Source organism: Vulpes vulpes, chromosome 2 (assembly GCF_048418805.1).
Source record: "Vulpes vulpes isolate BD-2025 chromosome 2, VulVul3, whole genome shotgun sequence".
NCBI classification, from domain to species: domain Eukaryota; kingdom Metazoa; phylum Chordata; class Mammalia; order Carnivora; family Canidae; genus Vulpes; species Vulpes vulpes.
The window spans coordinates 89,203,550-89,230,105 of NC_132781.1; the positions used below are offsets into that span (position 1 = coordinate 89,203,550).

Sequence of the window (26,556 nt, forward strand, 5' to 3'; positions counted from 1 at the left end):
GCCCCATTTTTCTATTCTTTTCATTCACCAATCATTGAGAGGTAAATTATTAGAAAAACACTTCAGTGATGTTTGTTACTGAAGCTACTAAATTGGTAGTTTTGCCTGAATTACTTGATCAATTCAACCTAAGTTCCTAAATTGACTAAGCATTTGACAAGACAGTTTTGGAGAAAATACAGACTATTTATTTCACAAGATTGTAGTGACACGTTGTATGAAAGTATAGATTAAGGGCATCCAGCACATTTCTGTGAATCCAAGTAAATGTTCCTGACAGACACAAGAGCAAATGTCATGATGGTTACAAAAGCTGATGTAAAACTTAGACATTTTAATACCCACGGAGTAGGACATTTCCAATATTATTTTCTAAAGGCTAACTGTCAGAGTTTAGGTCCTCTAAAGAAAAAGTTTTAAAATGGCCTAGGATAGAGTATTTATTTTTATAAGCAATGTTTCTAGACAGTATAGCTGTTTTATATTTTATTTCTGAAAATCAAAAACTGTTAGGGTTGAAGAGGTTTTTAATGCATAGTCTTCTTGTTATAGGTGAGGAAACCAAAGCCAAGTGAAAATATGGAGAGCCCAGTGTTGTTTTAATGTGTGTTTTGAAATAATGTGGTTTACGGTTTGAATTAAAACCTAAGCATATATGAACTTTATCATATTGGTGGCCCATGGACACACTTTCTCCTGCCCCCCCCCCCCCCTTTTCTGGGATAACTCTTCTTTTATATGTAGAATTCATATATGGTCACATTTGTAGAGAAAACTAAGGAGACATATTAGAAATCTGTACTAATGCAGATAAATTTTATAAAATCAAACAAGATTGATTACCATCCCTTCTTAATTCAGAGCAAAGGAAAGGGAATCTAATTTTTCTAGTTTTCCACACCTCGTTTGCTGTAATGAAAATGGCATTCTGCTTTGAATCACTCTCAATGAAATGATTTTCAATATTGTTGTCTTTGTGACATTTTGACAATTAAAATGTATTTCTCAAGCCTACTGGAAATGCTGCAGTGCTTTTTCTTGTTTTCATTTTTTCCCACTGGCATGTATCTGTGCTTGTTGCCTAGGAAACTACTATTGGGTTGAATTTTGTTTGCTTGGTTGTCAGGCTGTCAGAGTTATGGATAAAGTTTTTGGCTTTATATTTGTAAAAGTGGAATAAGTATTAGAAACATTTTATCTATATTAAAGTGCTTTATCGCCTCAACTAAAAAAAGTACAGTTTCATTTTCTTAAAATAATAGAGGATTTTCCCTCTTGATTATTATTAGTAGGATCTGAATGGTCACAGTGGGTTAGTTCCAAATATAGCACTTTAATAAAAAATTCTTATGTAAATATTTATTTACTTCTTTTGGGAGTCATGGACATATATTATGATTCCTAAAATGTGCAAATATAAACATTAAAATATTGCCTTAAAAACCTAATGAGATCTTATAAAATGCAGATTATTTGCCTTAAGTCTGATAAATTGAAAAGTTATTCTCTGTATATAACCTTGAAGTTAAAAAGAAATTAACATTAAAAAGAAGCAGTAGAGTTGCCTCATCTTATTCTTTTTTAGTGATTAAAAATTAATAAAATTGAGAATGTAAAAATAATGATAAATTATATTTTTATTCAGCTGAATTCAGTGTCCTACAAAATTGTTGAATACTTAAAAATCTTTAGGGGCATCTGGGTGGTGTAGTCAGATAAGTATCTGACTCTTGGTTTAGGCTCAGGTCATGATCTCTGGGTTGTGAGAGCAAGCCCCATGTTGGGCTCCCCACTCAGTGCAGAGTCTGCTTGAGATTCTCTGCCCCTCCCTCTCTGCTCATGCTTATGTTGTCTCTCTGTCTCTAAAAATAAATACATAAATCTTTAAAAAAATACTTTAAAAAATACAGAGATATTTGTGTTTGTACTCAGTGATAGCCACAAACTCTGTGTAGCTGTTGAATCCTTGAAATGAGGCAGCAGTGACCAAGGAACTGAATTTAACCAAACAAGATAGCTTGTGGCTGCTGTATTTGATATCACAGATAGAGGCTTTGCTACACACCAGAGCATCATCTGGAAGCTTGGCCCACAATCTTAGGCCCACCCTGCATCTACTGAATCAGAATCTATATTTTTAACAAGATCACTTAGCCTTGATATGCAGTACTTTCCAGTCTAGCCAGAGCAATGATTCCCAGTTTTGGCTGCATATTCGAATTGCCTAGAGAGCTTGTAAAAGTCCCTGGGCCTTATTCTAGACCTCATTTTCAGTATTTTTTCGTGGGGGCCTGAGAACCAGCATTATTTGCAGATTATTTTAATGAACAGTGTAGATCTAACACCACTGGTGTAACTCAAAGGGTGTATGCATAAGTATGCGGTGAGGATGGGGGAGATCTTTTGGTACTACCTGGATTTCGGACCTTCTGTTAAGGTCAAATATAGGAGAGGAATAGGTAGCAGAGAGAGTTAATTCTTTTTTTTTTTTTTTTTTTTTTGAGAGTTAATTCTTAATGAGTGCTTAGTATATGCTACATATTGTTATCCTAAATTGACTAAGTATTAGAAAAGACTCTTTTTGATGGATATAGAGCCTATTTGAGTGTGCCTAAGTGTTTGAGAAGCCTAAAGTCATTAAGATAAAACCTAACATCAAAAAATCGGAAGCCAAGTAACTTGTGCAGAAGGAATACACAGAAAACTTGGGGTGGTTTGGTTAGAGTATAATTAGGGGAGGGTGTGTATAAGGTAGATTTTTCTGGTTTTCAGAAATTGTAATTTTTTTGATGTGCTATTTCAATTTTTAGTAGCAAATGTGTATGTAGAGGATCTTATTAAAATTGAGACTTATTTGGGAAAAAAATGGCATGTTAGTGGCATATTGTGTGAAAATGTAGTTTGAACCCTTAATCCAGTGCATTTCTGTTTAATCCAAATAGTTGTTCCCTACATAGAAATGGAATATGAAACATTAAATTTTACTCTCTCCTCCCCCCACTGATGTACCCTTTTTCAATGTGCCACTATTGACTCAAATTCCCTAAAAATAAATTGTGATGAAGTTAAAAGCTTCAGTTGTTTGCCAGGCTTTGTGAATGGAAACGAGTCATTCTTAAATTTTTTCATGACCTTTCTTTTTACCAGTGGTGAGTGATTGCAAAGGCCCCAGCATCTGATGAGCATTGACTTCTTAGCAGTGACTCTCCTCTCAGCTCTGAGGTTCAGTGTGGGTGAATTCAGGTAATACGCATTTACTGCTGGCTCATGGTGAGATGACCATGAGGTAGATGCTGGAGAGAAAATTGCAAATACATCAGAGCCTCTATTTTCAAGTTCTTGGTCTTTGAGGATTTCATCCTTTCTGGAGAGGAGCGTGTTCTCTGTGGCCTGAGTATTGAGGCTTGGATTTTGTCTCTACTACTCACTACTGGGTAACTTTAGCTAGGATATCTTACCCCTGCAATACCAACTTCCCCACCAAAAAAAATGGAAATAATAATAAAAACTATTTTGTAGCCTTGTTCTGACATACAGTTAGTATATTAAAGTCCTTTTTTTAAAAAAAAAAGTTATTTATTTATTTATTCATGAGAGACACAGAGAGGCAGAGACACAGGCAGAGGGAGAAGCAGGCTCCACTCAGGGAGCCCGATGTGGGACTCAATCCCGGGTCTCCAGGATCAAGCCCTGGGCGGAAGGCGGCGCTAAACCGCTGAGTCATCCAGGCTGCCCGTATATTTAAGTTCTTAGCACATACATGACCCCTAGTAAATGCTCAATATATGTTAGTTGTTATAAACTTAATTGGTTTATTATAAATGTTCAGGATGTGTTTATTTTTACATTTACTCTTTCCTTGAATGGATTAGATTATCTATGAAAGATCTCTGCACTTTGAAGGTAATATATACAGACATATAGCCATATGTTCCAGAACCATGAAGTCTTATCACTGCCTTGGAGCAACCAGTTGGTGCCAAATGGCTTTATTAATAACCAGTATATACAAGGCTCTGTGGTAAGGAATTAATTTGAAACTGGAACCCTCAAGACAGAAAAGTGGATAATGAGCTAATTGAATACTTTTAAAGTGCTCCTGTCATACTCCCCAGTATCAAATAGCATTTCTTCAACTTCCAGTGGCCCCTGATCCTTTGCTCTATTTCTTTTGTCTTCGTAGTGCTGTCTTGTGACATCATCTATACCTGTTTATCCACTGCTCTTCTCTTATCACTAAAAGTAAAATCATTGAGGGGTTATCTGCTGCCAGCAACTAAAAGAATGCCTGGGAAATAGTAGGAGGAACTCAAGAGATACTTGTCTTCAATGAGTGACCTTTGGTACATGCTTATGAATCTTTAGTAAGTACCATGAAGATTTAAGTTCAAGATGAAATTTAATGTAGAGACTCTAATGGAGGTTTAATGCCTGAGAATTAAGAGAAAGATTGCCCTTGTGAGGAAGTTGATGATGGTTAATGTGTTAGTGAAATAAGTATAAAAATGTGGTAAAATAGGGGGGCTTCAAGTGTGCATCCTTATGTAACAGAAAACAGGCTAATGAAATGAGTGAATCTCCAATCTCCAGTGAGGGGGAAAATATGACACTTTTGTATAGTATTTGGATAAAGGTTATAATAATAAAGGAATGGGAGAATAATGCTTATCCAAAGTTAACTTGACAGTTCTTGAGGTACTTGAATCCTTAATAAAATAACAGAAGACGAATATCCAAGGAGAAGGGCATTTAGAGACCATCTTAAATGCAATCAATAATCAACATCCGTTTTTGAAAGATTACTTGTCAGATGAAGTTGATAATTTCAAAATTTAATTACATGATTGTTGACCTAGATTGGTAAAATGATAGGAGGGACTTGATACAGATACACATATGAAATTATATGTGAAGAATTAATTTAGATTTGCTTGTACTCACATATTCTCTTAGGGGAATAAACATTGCACGAAGGATAATCAAAGTTAATAATAATAAAAAAAAAAACAAAACCAACAAAAAACCCCCCTAATATGTTGTTGGAATTTCTAGCTGCAGAATTTTTTTACCAATATGTGAAGCAGCAATTCTTTGAACTGTTTGAGCAAAAATCCTTTTTTTTAAAATCTCTGGCCATCCAAAATTTGTTTCTTCTTTGCTAAAAAGATTGCCCTTACAAATTTTAAGACAGTCAAAGTGAAAAGGATAGAGATATACAATAACAGTTTAACAAATTTTTCCTAAGTGCTTTCTGCTGGGCTGGGAAATAAGGGTATAATTTCTAAACATAATGAGGTCTCTTTGTTGGTTCATCTAGGTCTATCTCCCTTGCTTTATCTTTTCCATGACGCATCTTTAATTCTATAGCCATACTGAATGTTTTGTAGTCCTTTTAATTCTCTAGAATTTAGGTGTCTGACCTTTGCCTCTGCAGTTTTCTCTGGCTCCGTGTCTTCTTTCTTTCTCTTTATCCCACTGGCCAAACATCAGCACCACCATTCCAACAAAACAGACAAACCAAAAACTTTAGCCTTGATGTCCTGTGTGTTCACTTCTTTGTTGTTGTTGTTTTTAAGATTTTATGTATCAATGAGAGACAGAGAGAAAGACACAGGCAGAGGGAGAAGCAGGCCCCCTTCAGGGAGTCTGATGCAGGACTCAATCCCAGGACCCAGGGATCACGCCCTGAGCCAAAGGCAGACACTCAGCCACTTAGCCACTCAGGCATCCCCACTTCTTTGTTGATTCAGCAAATGTTTGTGAAAGGATGTGACACTGTGCTAACGGGGAGGCAGATCCTAAAAGTTCTGATGATTGTGTGGCAAGTACAATAATAGGAACAGGCAGGCCATAAGAGGAACACCTCACTCATGAGGAATTGGTCAGAGGCTTTCTAAGAGAGGAGGTCCAAAGAGAATCTAAAAGGACAATAGGGAGAATGTAGCTGTTCCTTCTCTCCTGAAGTCTTTGCTGATGTTCTTAAAATTAAGTGCCCCTCTTGGGTGTGTTAATAGTGCTCTGTTCCTCTCCTGAAGTGCCACGATCACACTATGAAACGCTGGATAATCTGCCTTCTCCATGGCACTGCGGACTCCAAAGGGCAGAGGCCAGGTATGTGCCGCACACCTGGAGACCCACTCTGGGGGTGTTGCTCAAAAATAGGCATCGGTAAAGAGAAGGAGATTTATGGTGCTCTTTGCCAAAAGCTGTATTAGTGGGCCAGTTGGTGGGGGGAGCTAAATAATAGTGGGTTGAAGACGAAGGGAAAGATGGAGCAGCCACCTCTTTTTTTCTAGAAGATCCCTCATGGACCTTAACCTCTAGTTGGGGCTGTTGGACATATGGAAATAGATGGCACATATCCTACTCCACACAGTCCTGAGAGGGAGAACATTATGTGTGATGATAACATGGAAGTCCCCCTCCCCCCACCTTTTTCTTCTTTTATCATCTCTAAATATTTTGTTCATGTTTGAAGGAAAGTAGCTCGCTCTTGCCTGCTTGTGTGCTCCAAGCTGCACTTCTTGCAGTCTTTTTCTTTCTCTCATTGTTTCATTTTCTAGCTCATTCTCTTGCTGTCAACTCCAGTCCCCTCATTGCTCATTGAGGTATTTTTCTGAACATACAAAAATAATCCAGAAAAATGTTCCATGATATTCTCCCAAACAAGGTCTTTGGTGCCAGCTGCTCTCCCTATGGTTATTGTCATCTGGGCACCTTGTGTATCACTCCTCCTCTTCTTCTTTCTTCTTTCTTTTCTTCTTCTTCTTCTTCTTCTTCTTTCTTCTTTCTTCTTTCTTCTTCTTTCTTCTTTCTTCTTCTTCTTCTTCTTCCTTTTTTTTTTTTTTAAAGATTTTATTTATTTATTCATAAGAGAGAGAGAGAGAGGCAGACAGAGACATAGGCAGAGGGAGAAGCAGGCTTCATGCAGGGAGCCGGACATGGGACTTGATCCCGGGTCTCCAGGGTCACACCCCGGGCCGAAGGTGGCACTAAACCTCTGAGCCACCTGGGCTGCCCTGTGTATCACTCTTCTTACCTTTACTTTATTCCTCTTCTAACATCTTTTTATCACTGGGCAGGTGCTGGTCTCTTAGAGTATTTGTTGCCTTTTGAATGTTCAAAGCGGGATTCACTTGGAGTGTTTTTTTTTTCCCCCCCACAATAAATGACTCTTTAAAACCTTTGGCTCTGTAGTCATTAATTTTTAGAATCTCTACAATAGTAGTGTCTCATCGATGCTCACACGGGTTTGTTGAAGTTGCCAGACATTATACATGCCATCGCAAAACAAAAAAGGTACACCAAAGTTAGATAAAAGGAAAAAGATCACCCTTATGAAGCTTTGCTTTCTCTACCCTTTGGGCTGGCCCTATACTCCCTGATGGGCTTCTGGCAGGTGCTCAGGGTTCTGGCATAACTAGCCATCTTCTCTGAGCTGTAATGCTTTAGCAGAGAATGTGGGGACACTCGGCGTTTATATACAGGATTCAGTAGCCAGTGCTTATTTTTATAAGCAGCTGTTTATTTATGACTGGCTTGGCCCTACCCTCTCCTCCAGGAAGCAGAGAGGCAAAAGTGAAAGGCTTTTTATCTCCACCCCCTGTTTCTTCCATGCCATTACCGTTATTCTCTCCCCCTGCACATGATCTAGGGAACCCCTGGATGACATCTTTAAGCATTCGCAAGTTTTTTGTTCCTGACTGATGCATTTTAACCAACTTAAAACAATTGTACATCCTGCTTTGGGTGCACTTGTGTGTGTGTGTGTGTGTTGGGGAAGGGCACGTGGGCAGCTCCAGTGACGGGGTGCATGCTTGCCCTCTGGTGATGTAGCTGGCTGGAGCATTAGAAATGCAAGGTGCAGGGAAAAGGGGCAGAGGAGTCCCCCATGTGTCTCCGGCTGCGCAGCCTGGCCACGCGGTAAGGGCCACCTAACAGATGGCAGGACTCGGAGTCCCTGCCCCTAGTTTGAGCCTGGGTCTGGCAGGGGGTGCTGAGGCCACACAGGGGGACAGTGGACAGGTCTTGCTCTCAGGCTCCTTTCCTGCCCAGCGTGGTTTGCTGGGAGCTGTGTCCCTGCACCGAGAGCCACTCTTCCCTTACCCCGCCCTGGTAGAAGCCTCACTGATACTCGAGCCCCTGGTGCTTTTCCTTCATTTTGCATATATTTCTCAACAGTCCTTCCCTTAGATTTTCCTCAGTTAGCCCTTGCTGAATCAGCCAACTATTTGTATCTGGGACACCAACACAGGATCTGATGGAGGTGAGGAGTTAGGCCACTGGAACACAGGGCATGCAGATAGCGTGGAGGCAGATGCGGGCGTTGGACGGGCCACTGTGTGCACAGTGGGCACTGCAAGGAGAGGAGTCTAGAAAATGGTGCTAGAAGAATTCCTGATGTCCTGATTGCTGATTGCTGCAGCCCTTGACATTGAGATGTCTGTCCTGGGATTTTCTGTTTAACTCTTGGAAGGGGTTTTTTGTTTTGTTTTGTTAAATTGGGATAATGGTGGAATCACATGCAGTTGTAAGAAGTAATACAGAGAGATTTGGTTTTTTTTTTTTTTAAGATTTTATTTATTTATTCAGGAGAGACACACAGAGAGAGGCAGAGACATAGGCAGAGGGAGAGGCAGGCTCCTCGCAGGGAGCCCCATGTGGCATTCAGTCCCGAGACCCCGGGATCACACCCTGAGCCAAAGGCAGGCACTCACCCACTGAGCCACCCAGGCATCCCAGAGAGATTCTTTTATATTTCCCTCAATGGTAAGGTTTTGAAGAACTGTAGTATTATATCACACCAATATGAACGTTGATACAATCCACCTATCTTATTCAGATTTTCCCTCTTTTACTCATGGGAGTTTTTGGAGGGTTTTAGATCAGAGTGGTTATATTATCAGCCTGAATAAGAATTCTGATGTTACAAGTGTAATGTGCCTCAGAAAAATTCATTGGTTTTTCTTTCACGACGTTCATATGACATTGATGTTCTTTTCCCTCCTTGTAAGTGTCTAAGAGGCAGTGGGACCATTGAAAATGTCCTGTTGTCTATAGAAATGTGTTTTAAACTCAGCCTTTCCCCCAAATCATCTGTTCTCTCCAGTGAAGTAAGTGTAAGCATGTTGTGGATTTGATATGCCTCAGTTCTCTGGGGGAGCAGTGTGCTAATTTCCAAATTGTACAGAACAGGGAGTCAATTAACAGGTACTCTGAGTACAGCTGGGTCACCCAGGAGCAGGATGACCTGTGACCCAGCCTTCTCCTACTTCTCTGGGCCTCCGTGCACTCAGCTATGAATGTGATATTTCATTTTATTTCTAGGGCACCTTCCAGCTATGGTGTTCTTTACTTATTGCTTATACTTATAAAAAGAGAGTTAATAGCAGGATGATAAAACTCATTTTATATCCTTGTGAGTTATTCACTGTGTTTTAGAACTTATCTTGTGCTTTGCCTTCCACATGTTTCTTCCAAGGATTTCACCTCAGTCAGTGGAACACCAAGAAGTACCTTTATAAAAAGGGAAACATATATTGGAAGGTCAACTTTGCAGTATTGATGACAGGTTTTTATCCTCATGGCATGTGTTAATAACTAGGTTCTTCTCACTGTGAGGTATGTCTTTAGAAAATGTGTAATTGCCCTGAAGATCGGGGAGATGGTCTTCATTTTGCATGAAGAGTAATTATGCTGTTTGCATCGTAAGTTCTAATAGGACATGTGTAACTGCATATTATTTTTAGATTTGATTAAATACCTCACCGGCTTATGCCTATCTTCTTGGAAAAGGTTTATTCATTGCCTTGAGTGGTTAAATGATTTAGAAATTACTAGAAGAATGAAAGAAGAGAAGCGAATGGGAAAGCTGATTAGGAGTAGGGGTGTGATATTTAACAGTTAAAATTGTATGTATCTGCCATTTTAGTGTTTGCTCTAATTCATTATTAGATTTGCCATTTTCCACTTATTTAAAAGGGACCTTACCTAGAGAGGGAAATCAATATTTACAGTGCATTAGTGACACAGAGAATTTGAAATCTTGTGATGAGGGTTTATTACACTCTTCAAAGGAATGCACACATCAAACAGTCTTCACTATCGTCCTGGACCCAGTGACATCGCATCAGTCCCTCTGTGCTCCAGCCAGCAGCTTAATTATTGAAGATCCTCGTCTTTGAATTTTCTTTTTAATATTTCAGAGGATATACTTAGAAATCTATATACTAAATAAATCAGAAGATTACAAGGAAAGTTTTATTATCATGTTTGTAAATGCATTGATTTTCCTAAAATTGAGCATGAGGAATTATAATAATGACCAAATTACCTTAAACAAGAAGCTTCTATTATTTCTAATTACTGTAAAGAACACAGATTACATCAGATTATTAGAATGGTGAAATAGGCCATGGGCAAACCATAGAGGAAAAAGCTGTATTTGGGGCAGCCCCGGTGGTGCAGCGGTTTAGTGCCGCCTGCAGCCTGGAGTGTGATCCTGAAGACCCTGGTTCGAGTCCCACGTCAGGCTCTCTGCATGGAGCCTGCTTCTCCCTCTGCCTGTGTCTCTGCCTCTCATTCTCACTCTGTGTCTCTATGAATAAATAAATAAAATCTTTTAATAAAAAAGCTATATTTGTATTATATTCTTCTGAGGCCAAGACAAAATTGCATTCTTTGTACAATGTATGCTTTATCAGGACTGTGAAAGATGGGAAACCTGTCAGATGGACCAGGCAGTTGTGTTTCATAATTCATTCTGTTGAGAAGGTCAGATGTTTATAGTGATCTCCTTTAGAATCAGGTTCAACTTGTCTAAAGACCACATGCCATTTGTGGCTACTTCTACACCATTACCTACAACTCGTGTATTTTTGTTCTCCTATGTTGCTTGTAATACTTTAACCCGTTTAGAGGCACCTGATAGTGGCTTTTGATACTACTTTGAAATACTTTTATATTTTTTCTGTTTCATTTTTTATAAATTGTTATGTGTTCTGTTAGGATGAGGTTTGGTAGGTAGTCACTAATACGGTGTATAAACACATGCAGAGTCACAAATTTTTTTTTAGCATGAAAAATTTCTGACCCCAATAGTGCAGTCTTTGTTTTTATAGGTTAGGAGATTTAGGCCTGAAGAGGGGACTGACATGCCAGACTGCCCACCAGTCTAGACCAGAGGTTTGTTGTTGTTTTTTTTTTAAAGAATTTATTTATTTATTCAGAGAGAGAGAGAGAGAGGCAGGCAGAGACACAGGTAGAGGGAGAAGCAGGCTCAATGCAGGAAGCCCGATGTGGGACTTGATCCCGGGTCTCCAGGATCACACCCTGGGTTGAAGGTGGTGCTAAACCGCTGAGCCACCTGGGCTACCCCAGACCAGAGGTTTTTAATGTGTGGTCTGTGGGTCCTTGGGAACCATCATTTCAAGGAGGTTGTTAGGGCAAGAGTATTTTTCATAGTATTACCAGAATATATGTTGTGTTTTTCACTGGGTTGATAATCTGCACCAAGAGTGCTCAGGTACTGGGGGTAAAATGCAGGCCTCTTGACACAAATCAGGACATTGACACCAATGTATTCTTTACCCAACACATTCACACTTAAAAACACAAGCCATTTCCATCTGCTGTCCTTGATAAAGCAGCAAAAATGATTGTTTTTATTAAGTACTGACCTTTGAGTATGCAGTTTAATATTTTGTGTGATTAAAATGGTAGGTAGGCATAAAGTACTTGTGCATATTGAGGATCAGCGGTTGTCTTGAGAAAAATGTCTACGCACTAGTTTGCGTTGTAAGTGGAGCCAGCCCTTTTTTAGTGGAACAATATATTTTTGACTTTCTTTTTTTCTTTTAATTTTTTTTGGAAAAGGGACAGAAAACTGTGATTCTTCAGACTTTGGTGTCTGGCAGAGTTTCTAGAAAATGAGTGAAGTGAATTGTTCTACATGGCAAATAACAGTTTTTATTGCCAAAGAAAACATGCAAGCCTTCTAGTGAATATTCGATTTTGGAAAACATAAATCCTCCTACCATCTAATGACTCTTTCTCAGGAAATGGGTAGTTATATTCACATATTTGATTTTCTTCTATGAAGAAATATATCAACTTTTTTAAGAGCGGTATAAGCCAATGATATATTCCAAATAGCTAATGGTACAGAATTTTTTCATGAGTAAAAGATTCAAAGTGCAAGACAGACAAGTAGATTTTAATGTACAAAGAATGAGAAGCTTACATTCCATATTGCAGCAAACCTTTGAGAAGCTCTCATTTGTCAAATTTGGTGTGGTATCAATGAAGAGTATCTACAGTTCTGGAAAGATTATTAAAATACTATTCTAGCTAAATATTTATGGAGTTCTTTTTTTCTTTGTATACTTGTCATGTTGCAGCACATTGAAATTAGAAGCAGGGATGAGATCCAAATGTCATCTATCAAGCAAAATGTAAAACAATGCTACTCTCCCACTAAATATGCTTTGTTTTGTAAAATAGAATTTTCTAAAATTCTGTTGTTTACATTAACATGTAATGGGTTTATTATTGTTAAGTTAAAAATGAATTAAGGAATAAATATTTAAATTGTTTTCATTTCCATTTCTAATTCGGTAAATATCCTTAGCTCTAACCCACACAAACAAAAGCTCTTTGGGATCCTCAGTAAATTTTAGAGTTAAGTAATCCTGAGATCAAAATTTGAGAAGCACTGGTCTAGGCTGGACTCCTTTGGGGCATACTTTATTATCTTATACGTTGTTATATGTTGTACTTCTGCTTAACCAGTAGGTTTTTCTTTCTTTAACATTTCTGAAATTGGGATGGCTTTTTAAATCTATATGTATAACGTAATATTTCTTTATCTCTCCAATATCAGATCTTGCTAAATTAGATAAAATCAGTGTATGACTTCTCAGTGTATATAATTCTACTTAGAAAACAAAAAAATTTTTCCTTTACAAAGTTGAGAATACCATTTATATCTCCAAGTAGCTAGAAATGGAATTTGCTTTCTGGTGAATTGCTAATTAATAGCACTAATTTCATGATTAGGGTAGTGAGTCAGCGCTGACCCAGGCGCCAGCATATTATTCCTGAGCTCCTCATGTCATCTTGCCGAGCCCCAGCTTACTCATCTACGAAGTGACTCACATGTGTCTCTGTTGTGACTAATGTAGAGGAAAAAAAGAGACTCTGATCATTCCAAGTTAAATCAGTGGTTCTAATACAAGCTTACTTAGGTGTGTGTGTGGAAACTGGATAAAGATGCCTTATAATTTTGAGGCAACCATAAAACCACGAAGAAATAAACAATACAAATGCAAATTTCACCCTCAAGCGCGAGGTATTGCTGAGTCTGAATCACAGGCACCGTGAATGTAGACCAGTGCTGTGTGGCACGGGGTCTTTGTATTTGGACCTAGTGATGCTGCTGGTGTGCACTGGGATGATTCAGTTCTCTTTGATTCAGTGCATTGAATTGCAAGAAAACCTTGATTTCAAGATCATTATGGTATCATTTGGCATTCTTTTAAAAAGAGCACATTGTTTACTTTTTTAAATTGAGTTCTGTTCTTTCCTCAACAGCCTGGTACTCAGATCACCTTCCTGAATGTGACAGTGGAGAGAAATGTAATGAGGCACTTTCAAATTGCATAAGGGTACTTGGTTACTAGGTAGTATGAGTGAAAGATCCAGGATATCACTAAAATGAAAATGGAATGAGATGAAAACAAAGTTTAATGTGTGAAGAACTGACAGAAAGGGCTGCCTAGTATCACATCTCCTGGGACGCCCTTCACGCTGCAGTGCCCCACATCTACCCAGAAGGGACAGCCCACAGGGTCTTGCAGTCCTGGCTGTGATTTATCTCCCTTTTAATCTCCCCTTTCCCCCCACAATCTGCAATTTCAAGAGTTACAGATACAAAAGGTAAAAGGCTAGTTATTTTTGTCTGTTTCAGACTAACAGATGAACACAGTGATCATCTCCCATCAGAAGATGCATCCTGTATGCAATTATTTCTTCTGGGAAAAATTTTCAAAAGCAGGCATAGGAAGATAATTTGTCTATGCAAATCCAATGAAATTAAATCGTTCCTGAATTTATTTTGGGGTTAAAACGTACTTTTATGTGATTGTTTTATTGTGGTCATGATGAGCATCTCTTGTGAGTAGTGCTTCTCTCAGACTTCCACACAGATGCACACATACACACTCTCATGTGTATGCATGCGCACGTGAGCGCGTGCGCACACACACACACACACACACAAACTGAAATGTGCAGAGTTCCTTAACAACTAAATAATTAACTGCCCAGTAATTGGAAAGCAACAGAACTCATATCCAAGAGGTGGTATTATTATTGGCCAGAACTATTTTATTCTTTCCTCTCCTTTTTTTGCTTTTCTGCTAACGTTTTTTTTATTCTAAAGATTTTATTTATTTATTCATAAGAGACACACACAGAGAGAGAGAGAGAGAGGCAGAGACACAGGCAGAGGGAGAAGCAGGCTCCACGCAGAGAGCCCGACGTGGGACTCGATCCTGGGTCTCCAGGATCACACCCTGGGCTGCAGGCAGCACTAAACCGCTGCGCCACTGGGGCTGCCCTCTGCTAACATTTTTGATTTGATGAATCTGGAAGCAGTTTTATTATTGGAGAGGGAAGTCTTTTTTATAGTAAGAGCATTGTAGTATTAACACACATCTTTTGGATTTTGGATTTCACTACCTTTATCCTAACATGTCGTTTTCAGACATTACTTTTGAAAAAATATAATGCTTTTTTGTATTTATAGATATGCCTCTTCATGTCCGACGAAGCAGTGACCCGGCTTTAATTGGCCTTTCAACTTCCATCAGTGACACTAATTTTTCTTCTGAAGAGCCTTCACGGAAGAACCCCACACGTTGGTCAACAACAGCTGGCTTTCTGAAGCAAAACACTGCTGGCAGCCCTAAAACCTGTGACAGAAAGGTAACCATTTCTGTTCTGTGTCTTCGTATCAATGATGAATGTCAACTGCTTGCTGACTGGACCCCTTGCTTCTACCATATCTTTACGACAGCCCTTTGTCTGTGTGCTTGGCAACTTCTACATCAGAGCTTATTCCTATTTTATATTGCTTTGCATTTTATGACAAATTTTTTGCCATATATTTATTTACGTATCCATTTTTTGAAAAGGTAATATACTTAGGATTAAAAATAAAAGCTTTCAACATGAAATATATACATGTAAAGTCCTCTCCCACTTTGTCTCCAAGTCACCCTGTTTCTCTTCAGGGGCAATGCCCTTATTACCTTTTGTATGTTCTCACAAAGGTATTTGACACATGTGTAAGCAAATATTCATATTGGCTTGTGAGGTACATTAAAGAAATTATAGCATTACAGGTCTTTCAGTATGAAAGTAGAATCCATAGTCTAATTACTCTTCTGAGGGATGCCTGAGTGGCTCAGTGGTTGAGCATCTGCCTTCAGCTCAGGTCCTGATCCTGGGGTCCTGGGATCGAGTCCCTCAAGGGGCTCCTTGTGGGGAGCCTGCTTCTCCTTCTGTCTATGTCTATGTCTCTGCCTCCCTCTCTGTCTCTCTCATGAATAAATAAATAAAATCTTGAAAAAGATAATTACTCTTGATAATTTTTCCTTCCTATAGAAGGAAGTATCCTTCCTAGTCTTAATAAAATTTTCTTTGAGCTAATTTGTTTCAGTCCATGACATAATTTATTTAGTCTGAAAAAATAAACTTGAGTCTACTCTTTCAATTTGTTTCTCAGTGCACTTTGTCGTATATTCCTGTAGAACCCTTATCATCCCATTTTGTCATACCTCTAACCTTTTACTCAATGAGCTTTAAGTTCTGTTTATCATTTTCACTGCTGAATCTATAGAGTCTCAGTAAACATCTATTGAATGAATTAATAAATATTTTTTTCAATGCAGACCATAATTGAGTACCATGTGTATTAAAGAATGTTGAACTATACTAATTACATATTAATATTAAAGTGAATATAGGTTGATATCTGCTTGCTTTATCCTTTGCCTCTATGTAGAAGTACCTATTTTAAAATTTTTTAACTTGTTGCATTTCTATAAACTCTCCTTTGTAGTAGTTCATTTAAGGGGAAAAAAACCATAGAGCACCTAGAAAAGAATCTACTGGAGAAAACAGTGTATTGTCATCTCTGATTTTTTTCATTAGGAATTTAACTAAAGGCTCACTTTTCTGAAAGATTTCATTATGTATTTGATGAGGAATCACACTGGAGTATCTTCTCATTGAGATTGGCTTGTAATTTTAGAATATTTGATCATTAAGTAGATTATCCAAAGAAGGAGAATCCAATTTATGAATAAGCCTCATGATAGTTAATTGGTGTTCAGAATAGATTTAATTTACATGGATATTTAGAAGTGGATAGACAAGTCAAGTTGGTAGTTTAAAAAAATGCATTATTTAAAAAGGTTTTCAGTAGTTTCAGGATAGTGGGTCAGAAGTCCTTGAGGTAATCAGGGTTTTCTTTTCATTTCCTTCAACATCTTGGATATGTGAATCAGTTTCAGTTGCACAAAGCAACCACAGTGCCTATTTTAAATATAAGGGGACTTAATACTTAGAATTGGAGTCTCAGAAAATGATTGGAAGAGTTTGAAGAGCAAGCTGTAGGCTGGACCTCCTCCAGGACTTTCTGAACAATGCAGTGCTACACATCTGCCCAGGAAAGAAGTAACCTGGTATCCTTCCCCCTGCACCTGCCCACTTGATGCTAGCACCCGGTCTCCAGGTGTGCTCACCCTGCCTCATGGCACTTGTAAAGCTGGGAACTGAACCCAGAAACACCTTAGAAGACTCCCATCATCTTCATGGCCAAGCTTGCCGCTAACCACAGCCCAACAGAATTCCCTGTTCCATAACCATCATTAAAATTTCAGGCTGTTGTATCCAAATGTGCAGAATGCTGTTTACCTTTAGATCCTTATCTTGGGAGAAGTCTAGGAAATGGGCTTCAGCCTGCCAGCTTCAGCTGAGTAAGAGCTCTAATAGAGGACTGTGATGCACACTGTCAGTCATTTCACTGACTTTTTAAATAACACATATCTATCATTGTAAAAATTTGGGAAACTAGTACAATAGGACAAAATTAAATTTTTTATAATAAAATTCAGCAAAAAGTATTAATATATTAATGAATATGTGCATACATATACTGCCACACATGTATATATATACCCACACAGAATTGGAGTCGTACTATGTCAACATACTTGCATCCTTATTATTTCTACTTTTTTTCATATCATAGGGATTTCCCCTGGTGTGAATTTTACTTGGAAAAAAGTATATATACATTTTTTTAGTGTAGGTAGGGGATGTTGTAGAGGGAGAGGGAGAATCTTGAACAGGTTGCTCTATGCCTAGTGTGGGGCCTGACTCGGGGCTCAGTCTCACAGCCCTGAGATCATGATCTGAATCAAAATCAAGAGTCAGGTGCTTAACTGACTGAGCCACCCAGGTGCCCCTGAAAAATATTTTTAATGAATGCAGAATAACTCATGGTGGAGTATATTTGATCATTCTCTTATTTATTGTTGGACATTTATAACTGTTTTCATTTTTTTAACATTATAAGTACTGTGAGACAAATTTGAATGTAGTTTTGCTTTAAAAATGGTTATCCATTCAATAAGCTTTTTCCTATGTCGAACAGTATTTAATGTAGCCAAATGCTCACACTTTTCTCATAGGAAAGACCTTGATTTATATACATATCTTCAGATGAAATCATATTCACATACAATGCACATAAAGAGTAATGTGTAATGAATGAATTTGTCCTTTGAATTATCTTTGGCTTTACTTTTCAGGTTCCCATTTCCTAAGCTTGCTATCAAAATTTTAAGCTGTTTGTTTGAAAATCTGAGAGATTCTCTTTTTTTATGTGTGTATATCAGACTAAATGCTATCTTATTTTCATTTATAAAACAGCATCCTGTATTTTAAATATTCAGAAAGGGTGCACGGAGGAAAGTATACTTGCTAATCAGTATTAACTTGATTTACTTCTCTTGAGGCCATGAGAACTTGCCTATACTGGGCAATTCCAAGATGTTATAAATTTTTATGAGTATGTAATGGTTTAGGTTTTCTGTATAAATGCATGGAAATAAAAGACTTAAGGATTCATAGTCTTGTGATGCATTGATCTCGATAGTTAAAATAAATTTACATTCTTGTATAACTCATCAACATAGTTAAGGACCTCTGTCCTTCTAAGTTGATAAAGCAAAATGGTTTTAGATAATGTCACCAATCAGTTGAAATCTCTTATTTTTGAACTAGCAGTTTAATTCTGGTATGTTAGAGCACTACCATGTTTTACTTGTTCCTGTGGCTCAAAACCAAGATGAGAGGTGGAGTCTTCCCAGTTAATATAGTCATCCCACTATTAAATTTAGAGGGCAATGTAGACAGATTTTGGTGCAGCTAAACCAGGTGAGAGCTTACAGAGACCAAGGGTTCTGTGGGTTTCTGGGTTTTTTACAATTCTTCATACTTTAATTTGGAAGTGAGATGTAGAATAGAAGGGAGTCTTAGCTTTTTAAAAAGATCTTTGGAACATTGACTCACTCCTGGTTCCCAGCATTTTGTGGCTGACTGCCTTTTTCAACTCTTTTAGAGAACATTTTGTTCACACTTAGTATGAAAAGTATATTGCTAGAAAAGCATTTTCATTTGAGATTTTACACGTGCTTAATATTTCATCTTGGGAGCGAGTATTTCAATCATTGTGAATACTTAAATCATTTTACCACCTCTTTGGTCATCCTTATTAAGTCATTGTCCCGGCAAATAAAGTCTAACTAGTATGTGGAGAGCATTTGATTCATTCCATCAAGAATAATGTAATGAGGCACTTATCAGAATCAGCCAACCATGAAGTTTCAAGGATAAAGTCTATGCATTATTTCATTGTGCATTGGTTGTAAGCCATTATTCCTTCCCACCAAAGACTGAGAGCTGTTGCTTTTCTAAGTTATCTGCTCCTTTCTCTAACCCTGGCCCCGCCCAACCAAATAAAACTTAGATGGGTAGATAAAAACAAAAGTAGCATTAAGTACCTATTTTGACTTGTTAGGGAAAAGGGAAGAAAATGACAAGAGAGCATATTATATTAGCATGAGTATCTTTTAAATTTTTGTTATTTTTAAAAGTTCTTAAAAAGAGACCTTAGAATGTTTCCAAAACCCTGGATTTATTATATCTCTTTGATTTAGTTGCTTGACATGTTTAGTATCTTTCCAATACTCCTTATTATATACAAGCTCTTGGAAGAGTTGCTATCTTAATTATGTCTTTCTGTTCCATTAGAAGAGTTACAAGATCTTTCTTCTAACTTAAAAAAATTTACATAAACATTTTTATAGTGTCTTTTAAGATTCCCCAGTCTTTTTCTTATAATACTGCTACCTGCTCTTTGCATTTATAAATTAATGAAAAGTATAAAGAAGCAAGTAATTTGGAATTGTCTAGATGAGTAATATTGACAGTTTGGTGTATTAACTTGGGACTCTAGAGCAAAGCTCTGTATAGCTGGTGGCTGTCCTTATTACTAATCGGGATTCATCCAATGGCTATAGTTTACTTTCCTGACTTTCCCCTAATTTTGTCTTCTATTGAGAGCATTTTCCCCTCTCATAGATAGCTTGCATAATGTTCTTTTATGAACTGATTTTTTTTTTGTAGTTGGTGTTTATTCATTTTATTTGGTGATTTTCCTGTTGCTTGACATTTATACTTTGCCAGTTTTTTTCTGCTCTAATAAGTAACCTTTAGAAGTACCCTTCAGAAAAGATTCTTATATATTAATTTATGATGACATCTCTGATTATTTTCTTAGAACAGATTCTTGAAGTAGACTTATTTGACCAATAAAGTATTTTTGAAGCTACTGATAATGATTTCTCTTAAATTTGCAACTAATAAAATGTAAAGTACTTATGTTATATAAAACACTGTGAGAAGTCCCAGATGGAGTGAGCTATGGGATGAGGGGGAGGATAAAGAAAACAAAGAAACAAGTGGTACTGTTCCTGAGCTGTGGAACTTCCTGTCTTACTGTATAGTTTAATGGTTCCCATTTTGCTGGATTTTGGAATCACCTGTGAACTTTTATTCATTTTTTTTAAAGATTTATTTATTCATTCATTCATTCATTCATTCATTCATGACACACACACACACATACACACACACACAGAGGCAAAGACATAGGCAGAAAGAGAAGCAGGCTCCCTGTGGAGAGCCCAATGAGGGACTCAATCCCAGACCCCGGAATCATGCCCTAAGCCAAAGGCAGATGCTCAACTGCTGAGCCACCCAGGCGTCCCACCTGTGAACTTTTAAAAGACAAAATACACTTGTAACAATGCATTCATTTACCCATTTCAGGAGATTTGTGTGTTTACTTAAAGTACTTTGCTGATTTCAGAGCACAGTCTTTTTTTGAGAACTGAAGTCCAGCTGAAAAGGAAAAATGTGTTTATTTGGCTGTTAAGAGAGAGTAATAAGAGTATTATGGTTATATTGAGATGTCTTCTTTTTTAGGCTGACTTTTCTATCATAGCAGAATAGAATCTGAAACATTTACCATATTTGGTTTAGTGATATTTCACTTCTCACACTTAGATTACTCAAATTTATCATTTTCAATTGTAAGTCAATTAAAATGAGGGTTTTTTTTTTTGAAATAAAAGTTTTACAACAACTGGTTGAGATATTGGATCCTATGTATCATGTCAATGCCAAACTAGAATAGGACATACCTTTTCAAAACAGAAGCCATGATACAAAGAATGTACCTGTCTGTTGTTCCTTGGTATATTGCCCTCCCCCAATATTAGTTTAAAGTGCATTGGAATACATCAGGTCAAGACACCATAGTCTCATGATCATGTGTGAGGTTACCTGTGCTAATTGAGACACAAGGAGCCTCCAGAAAATGCCTCCTCCTTGTTTTATTCAGAGTCAGAGAACTTTGGCAGTTGCTGTGCTGACAGTATATTAGCAGTTAACATCGGCTCCTACTTCATGGTACTCTCAAATAGCTGCTGGCTTGCTCATTCATTCATTCATTCATTCTTTTTATAGAGTTGTAGTCTATGTTTACTTGTTTGTTTGCTTCCTCAATCCCTTTCTCAACCATTTGGCTTCTGAGTCTCTGCTTCTGCTTCACAATGGAGTTGGATAAGGCTAGTTATACTGGTAGATTCGAGTATGCTATTTTATTTTTAAGCTAGTATGTTTGACCAGTTGGCTATTGAAAAACATTGTCTATCTTTTGTTATTTACGACCCAATCATAGATGCTAGCTAGTTACAGTAATCATCTAAAAACCTCAGAAGATGAGCTAAGATCATTCCCTAAAACCACATGTTTCCTCTGTGAGAGATCTATAGCTGTGTTTAATTTTCTGGGGCATTAGCTTCAAGGGAGATCCAGCTGAGACTTAGATGTTAGACTATTCTGCTGCAGCATTTGTATTTCTTGCTAAAGGCCTCTGAAACTATAAATTTCACCCTTCTATTTTGCATATTAAAAGATCTTCATTTGAATGCAGTATAGTTGTATGCTTTTAGTAAGTGATGGTTATAATCGTTTCTACAATAGGCCGGCTTCAACTGCCAAGCTCACCTAGTCGGAGTTGTTAATAACCTAAGTCTCATCTATTTCTGTGCCACATGTAGGGATATAATCTGTCTTCACTTTGCTTTGAGTATTATAATTTGTGTTCAAAGACATAAAATCCTAAGGTGCTATTGAGAACACTTTTTCTGCCTGGATGTGGTATTTTTAGAGTTCACAAACCACTCTAGAAATATAAACCAAAATAATGTTAGAAACTTTATTGAGCATCCTCAAAGTTCCAGAGAGTTGTGAAGGAAATGAGTATGTTACACCTGTTTTTCTTGACTTGGGGGAGAGAACTGGGAAATGACATCGATTATATTGAACAAATGTTGGCATAACTTTTTTACACTTAAAATATTTTGGCCTTACCTTTTTAAGCTTGGTTTTTCTTTTTAATTTTTGATGTTTTAGCTTATAAACCTATTCCGGTCAAGTTACAAAGTTGTTTTTTTTTTTTTTTTTTTTTTTTTAAAGTTACAAAGTTAGATGTAATCACTTCATGCCCTGTTGTTAACAAGGAAAGTAGAAGATGGGAGTGCTCAGGACTAGAGCAACCTGCTGCTTGTGTTCTAGCTGCGCTAGCAACCTTGGTTTTGATTGGCATATATTCTGGGTGCCATTGTGGGGTCTGGTCTGCTTCTGCCAGAAATGCACGTCAGTCCAGGTTTTTTTTACACTGTATGGGTGGAGGTGGTTTCCATCTGTCCCATCTCTAAACTATATCTGTTTTTGAGGTTTTGGGTATTTTCATGTGATCATAGCCAGGTTGTTTTGAGTACTTCTTGCCAGATTCTGTGCTTGGTGTGTTACATGTTATATCTCTTCTAACACCCCCTCTAACATATAAGTATTATTGGTACTCCCATTTTATTGATGGACAGGTAAAAACTCCAAGAGGTTAAATAGGTCACCTAATAGTTAAAGCAACTATGAAGTGATAAAGTTGTGATGTGAATCTAGATTTTCTAGCTTCAAATTCTGTGCTTTGGAGAAGTATGCCACCCACACCCCATATTTATAGACTTTGTACATCGCCCAATATTCATTTATTTAAAACTTTTTTTAAATTTTATGAAGGATTTATTTATTTATTTATTTATTTATTTATTTATTTATTTATTTATTTATTTCATACATGCCTGTGCCAGCAGGGGTAGGGGCAGAGGGAGAGGAAGAAAGAGGATCCTGAGCTGACTCTGCAGAGCGTGGAGCCTATTGCACGGCTGATTCCCCAACCCTGAGGTCATGACTTTAGCCTATATCAAGAGTCAGACACTTAACTGACTGAGCCATGCAGGTGCCCCTGCCCGATGTTCATTTATTTGAATATTTTAAACTGTAAAATGTTTCACAATAACTTTTTCATTTTTATCTCCTCTAATTATTCCTAATATATAATTAAGACATGAATATAAGAATAATGAGCACGTGTTTATTATTAGAACTGGCGTCTTATTTTAAAACCTCACCAAGACTATATTATATCTTAACATCTTCATCTTAAGTAAAAATATGCTGGCTTCATTAATACCTGTACTAATAATCTGATTATGTTAACTAATCTCCATTTCTGTCTCTTTTTTGAGAGTTTTTTTTGTGTGTGTGTCTATTTTCTCTAATCCTTGTCATTGATATTCTTATTGAGGGTTTATATATTTGACCTTCTTCTTGATAGTTTATGTGCATTAATGACAGCAAAGTAAATAATGATATAGTTGGATTATAATCCAAGGACCAAAATAAATATCCAGAAGACTGGAGTGTTACTAATAAATGATTAAATAAAAAGGAAATGGGAGAAAAGGGACAAATTTTCTTACAGAAGAATTCTAAATAGTATATATGTAGTATGTCCCCCTCCAGAAGGGGAAGTTTACCTCCTTCCTCTTGAGTTTTGGCTGTGCTTAATATTTGTTTCCAAAGAAGAGAGAGGGAATGTGAAAAATACTAAGTTTTATATTGGAGAAGTGATGGACTTACCCTCACCAAGTAATCAAGGTTGATCTCACCCATGATAGGTCATATCGATGTCATGAACCCTTGAGATGGTATGATGGGTTGGGCATTTCACCTCAGTGCAGTTTTCCCCAAAACTCATAACCCTGGTGTAATCATAAGGAATCTTTTTTTTTTTTTGGTACCTTATGAATATTCTTCAAGAATATTACGGTCATAAAAAACTAGGGAAGACTAAAAACTGTCTCAGGTCGGAGATTTAAGGAGATGTGAGAATTTAATATTGAGATTTTGGCCCAAAACCATGACAAAACAAAACAAAACAAAAATGGATGAATTGCAATACGTCTATTAGTGTAGTTAATTCATATTGCATCTGTGTTGACTTCTTAGTTTGGGCAACTATACCAAGGTTATGTAGGATGTTAACATTGGAGGAAGTTGGTGAAGAGTATGTGGGAACTCTTTCTACTAATCTTGCAACTGTTCAGTAAGTCTAAACTTTTTCCATAACAAGAAATTTATTAAAACCCAGCTTTACAAGGTTCATTGTGTCACTGACATTTTGTGCGGAGAATCAAAGATGACAGTTAACACACAGGTGACTAGAACAACAATAATAATAATAATATTCAGCCATAGATCTCTGTGAGCCCTTGGGCAGACTGGGTCATTCTATGAGATATATTTTTCTCTTTGGTAATGAATTATAATGAAAGCTTTTCAACTGATTTTATTAAATACCAATTGATGGTCAGCACCCTTCTCCATGATAGGTCCAAATTTGAGAAATGCTTACCAGTTTTAAACAGTCTGCATTCTCATGGCTGGGTACTCCTACTTGTGTCTTTAATTTTTATTGAGACATCCTGGTGCAATAGCGGTTTGGTTGTCACTTTATTCGGATCATTAACGGTTTTTAGAGTTTTAACAGGAATTACTCCCAAATTTTCTGGAATCATGCTTTCTAAAGTTAGGATTTTGAGTTACAATTTGTGGACAAAAATTAGATTCCTGAAAAATTAATACCCAGCTTAGAGAACATGCTTTTTCTGCTGATGGGGCTGGGGAGAAGGAGATAATTCTTTAGAAGTTTGAGCTATCAATTTCTTTATGGTAAATGTTTTTCATGTAGAGATAGAACTCTCCAGTAAAGTCATTATTATTGTATGAGAAGCATAAATAGGATGGGATTATGGTAAGTGAAAATAATTTTTCTACATTTTCAAAAATCTGTGGGGATGATTTACCTGAGGAGGCAATTTCACAATTAAGGGGAAAACTTTAAAAAGTCAATTTGTTGACTGTACCTAAGGACTTGCACAGAAATTATTTGGTTGTTTTGCTAATCTACCCAGTTCATTGAAGTTATGATTGTGCACTGAAAAATATAAGGAAGTGCTGATATTTACATTGACAAGCCAGTTATATATGGTGCAAGTATCTTGACTTTCAAGTTTTAGTGATTTCTTTGTATGTGTGTGTATTACTTTTAAGTTAAGGTGAAAACATTTAGATAAATATAAAAGATTTATGTTACACATTTAGATAATGTGTAAGACTGTAGATATATTGAAATCAGGCAACTACTGTAAGTATTTTACTGTCTCTCTTTCATTCCCTGGCATCTGTTCCCTTCTTCTCTTGGTGTTGTGCAAAATGCTATTGTTATTTATAATTTTAGTTTGGAGATATAAGTGTTTAGAGTTATATGTTTTTGAAAGAGAATGAAACGTGGATAGGTATTTATTGCTGTCAAAATAAGAAATATGTAGCACTTTCTGAAATGTTTTAAAATTGTTTCAGATTTAAATTTGTTTTTCAGAGTCAAGCAGCATTAGTCAAATGTTGCTCTTCATTTTTATTGTAGTTTTGGAAAATGAGCCAGGCTCTTGAAAATGTATCCTGATCTGAAATATTTATATTTTATTTTTTTTCTCATATACCTGGATTTGTTGAAAGAGTAGGGTAAGAAATGGTGGTTTGTTTTCTGTATTCCTTATACTTGCTGATTGTGGAATGTTTATGGTCATATGGCAATTGGGTGCCCCCCCTCCCCCCGCCATTTTTTAAAGAAAGAGAAAATACAAATCCTAAACGGGCTTCAAACTCCGCATGGAGCTGGATGGGGATCGATTCCACAACCCTGATATTATGAGTGAAAATCAAGAGTCTGATGCTTCACTGGCTGAGCCACCCAGGTGCCCTGGTCATGTTGGTGTTTATGAAGTAGTGTGCAAGAAATAAAACAGGAATTCCTGTTACTATGCTTTCCTTTTAGTTCTGTTCCTTAGTTCCTCAGAATCCAGATGGAGATAACATTTTTGTAATTTGAAAAAAATATTAAATTATCCTTCCAGGCTACTTTCTCCCTATGCTCTGATGAATGTTTTCATAGGATAAAGGAGATAATCCAGCTATACCTGGAGAGAGATTGTTTTAATTATAGTCATTAAAAAGTTCAAAAAAGTTTTTTTATTGGGGCACCTGTGTGGCTCAGTTGGTTAAGCATCTGCCTTCTGCTCAGGTCATGATCCCAGGTTCCTGGGATTGAGTCCCACATCGGGCTCTCTCCTCAGCAGGCTCCTTCTCCCTCTCCCTCTCCCTCTGCTGCTCCCTCTGCTTGTGCTCTCTCTCTCTCTGTCAAATAAATAAAATCTTGAAAAAATATATTTATTTGAGAGAGAGTGAGGGAGAGAGAGAAAGCACACTGGAGCATGTATGATTTGGGGCAAAGGGAGTGAGTCTTCAAGCAGACTCCCTGCTGAGAGTGGACCTGACCTGGGGCTCTGTGTCACAACTTGTGAGATCACAACCTGAGCTGAAACCAAGAGTTGGTCGCTTAAGGGACTGAGCCACCCAGATGCTGCAATTTAAAACCATTTTAGAGCAAACATT

The 26,556-nt window shown here is 37.3% G+C and overlaps 1 protein-coding gene across 50 annotated transcripts in view; it reads left to right on the forward strand.

Annotated features, from left to right (window-relative positions):
- PARD3 (par-3 family cell polarity regulator) overlaps positions 1–26,556 on the forward strand; it is a 646,585-nt gene that overhangs the window by 286,967 nt on the left and 333,062 nt on the right. For all 50 annotated transcript variants that reach the window (XR_011999915.1, XR_011999914.1, XR_011999912.1 and 47 more), the window contains one exon: positions 14,807–14,985. Coding sequence is in view for 45 of the 50 variants with exons in the window: in XM_072749213.1 (XP_072605314.1) it covers positions 14,807–14,985 (179 nt within the window). In the remaining 5 variants the exon portion in view is untranslated. The remainder of the gene's footprint in view (positions 1–14,806; positions 14,986–26,556) is intronic.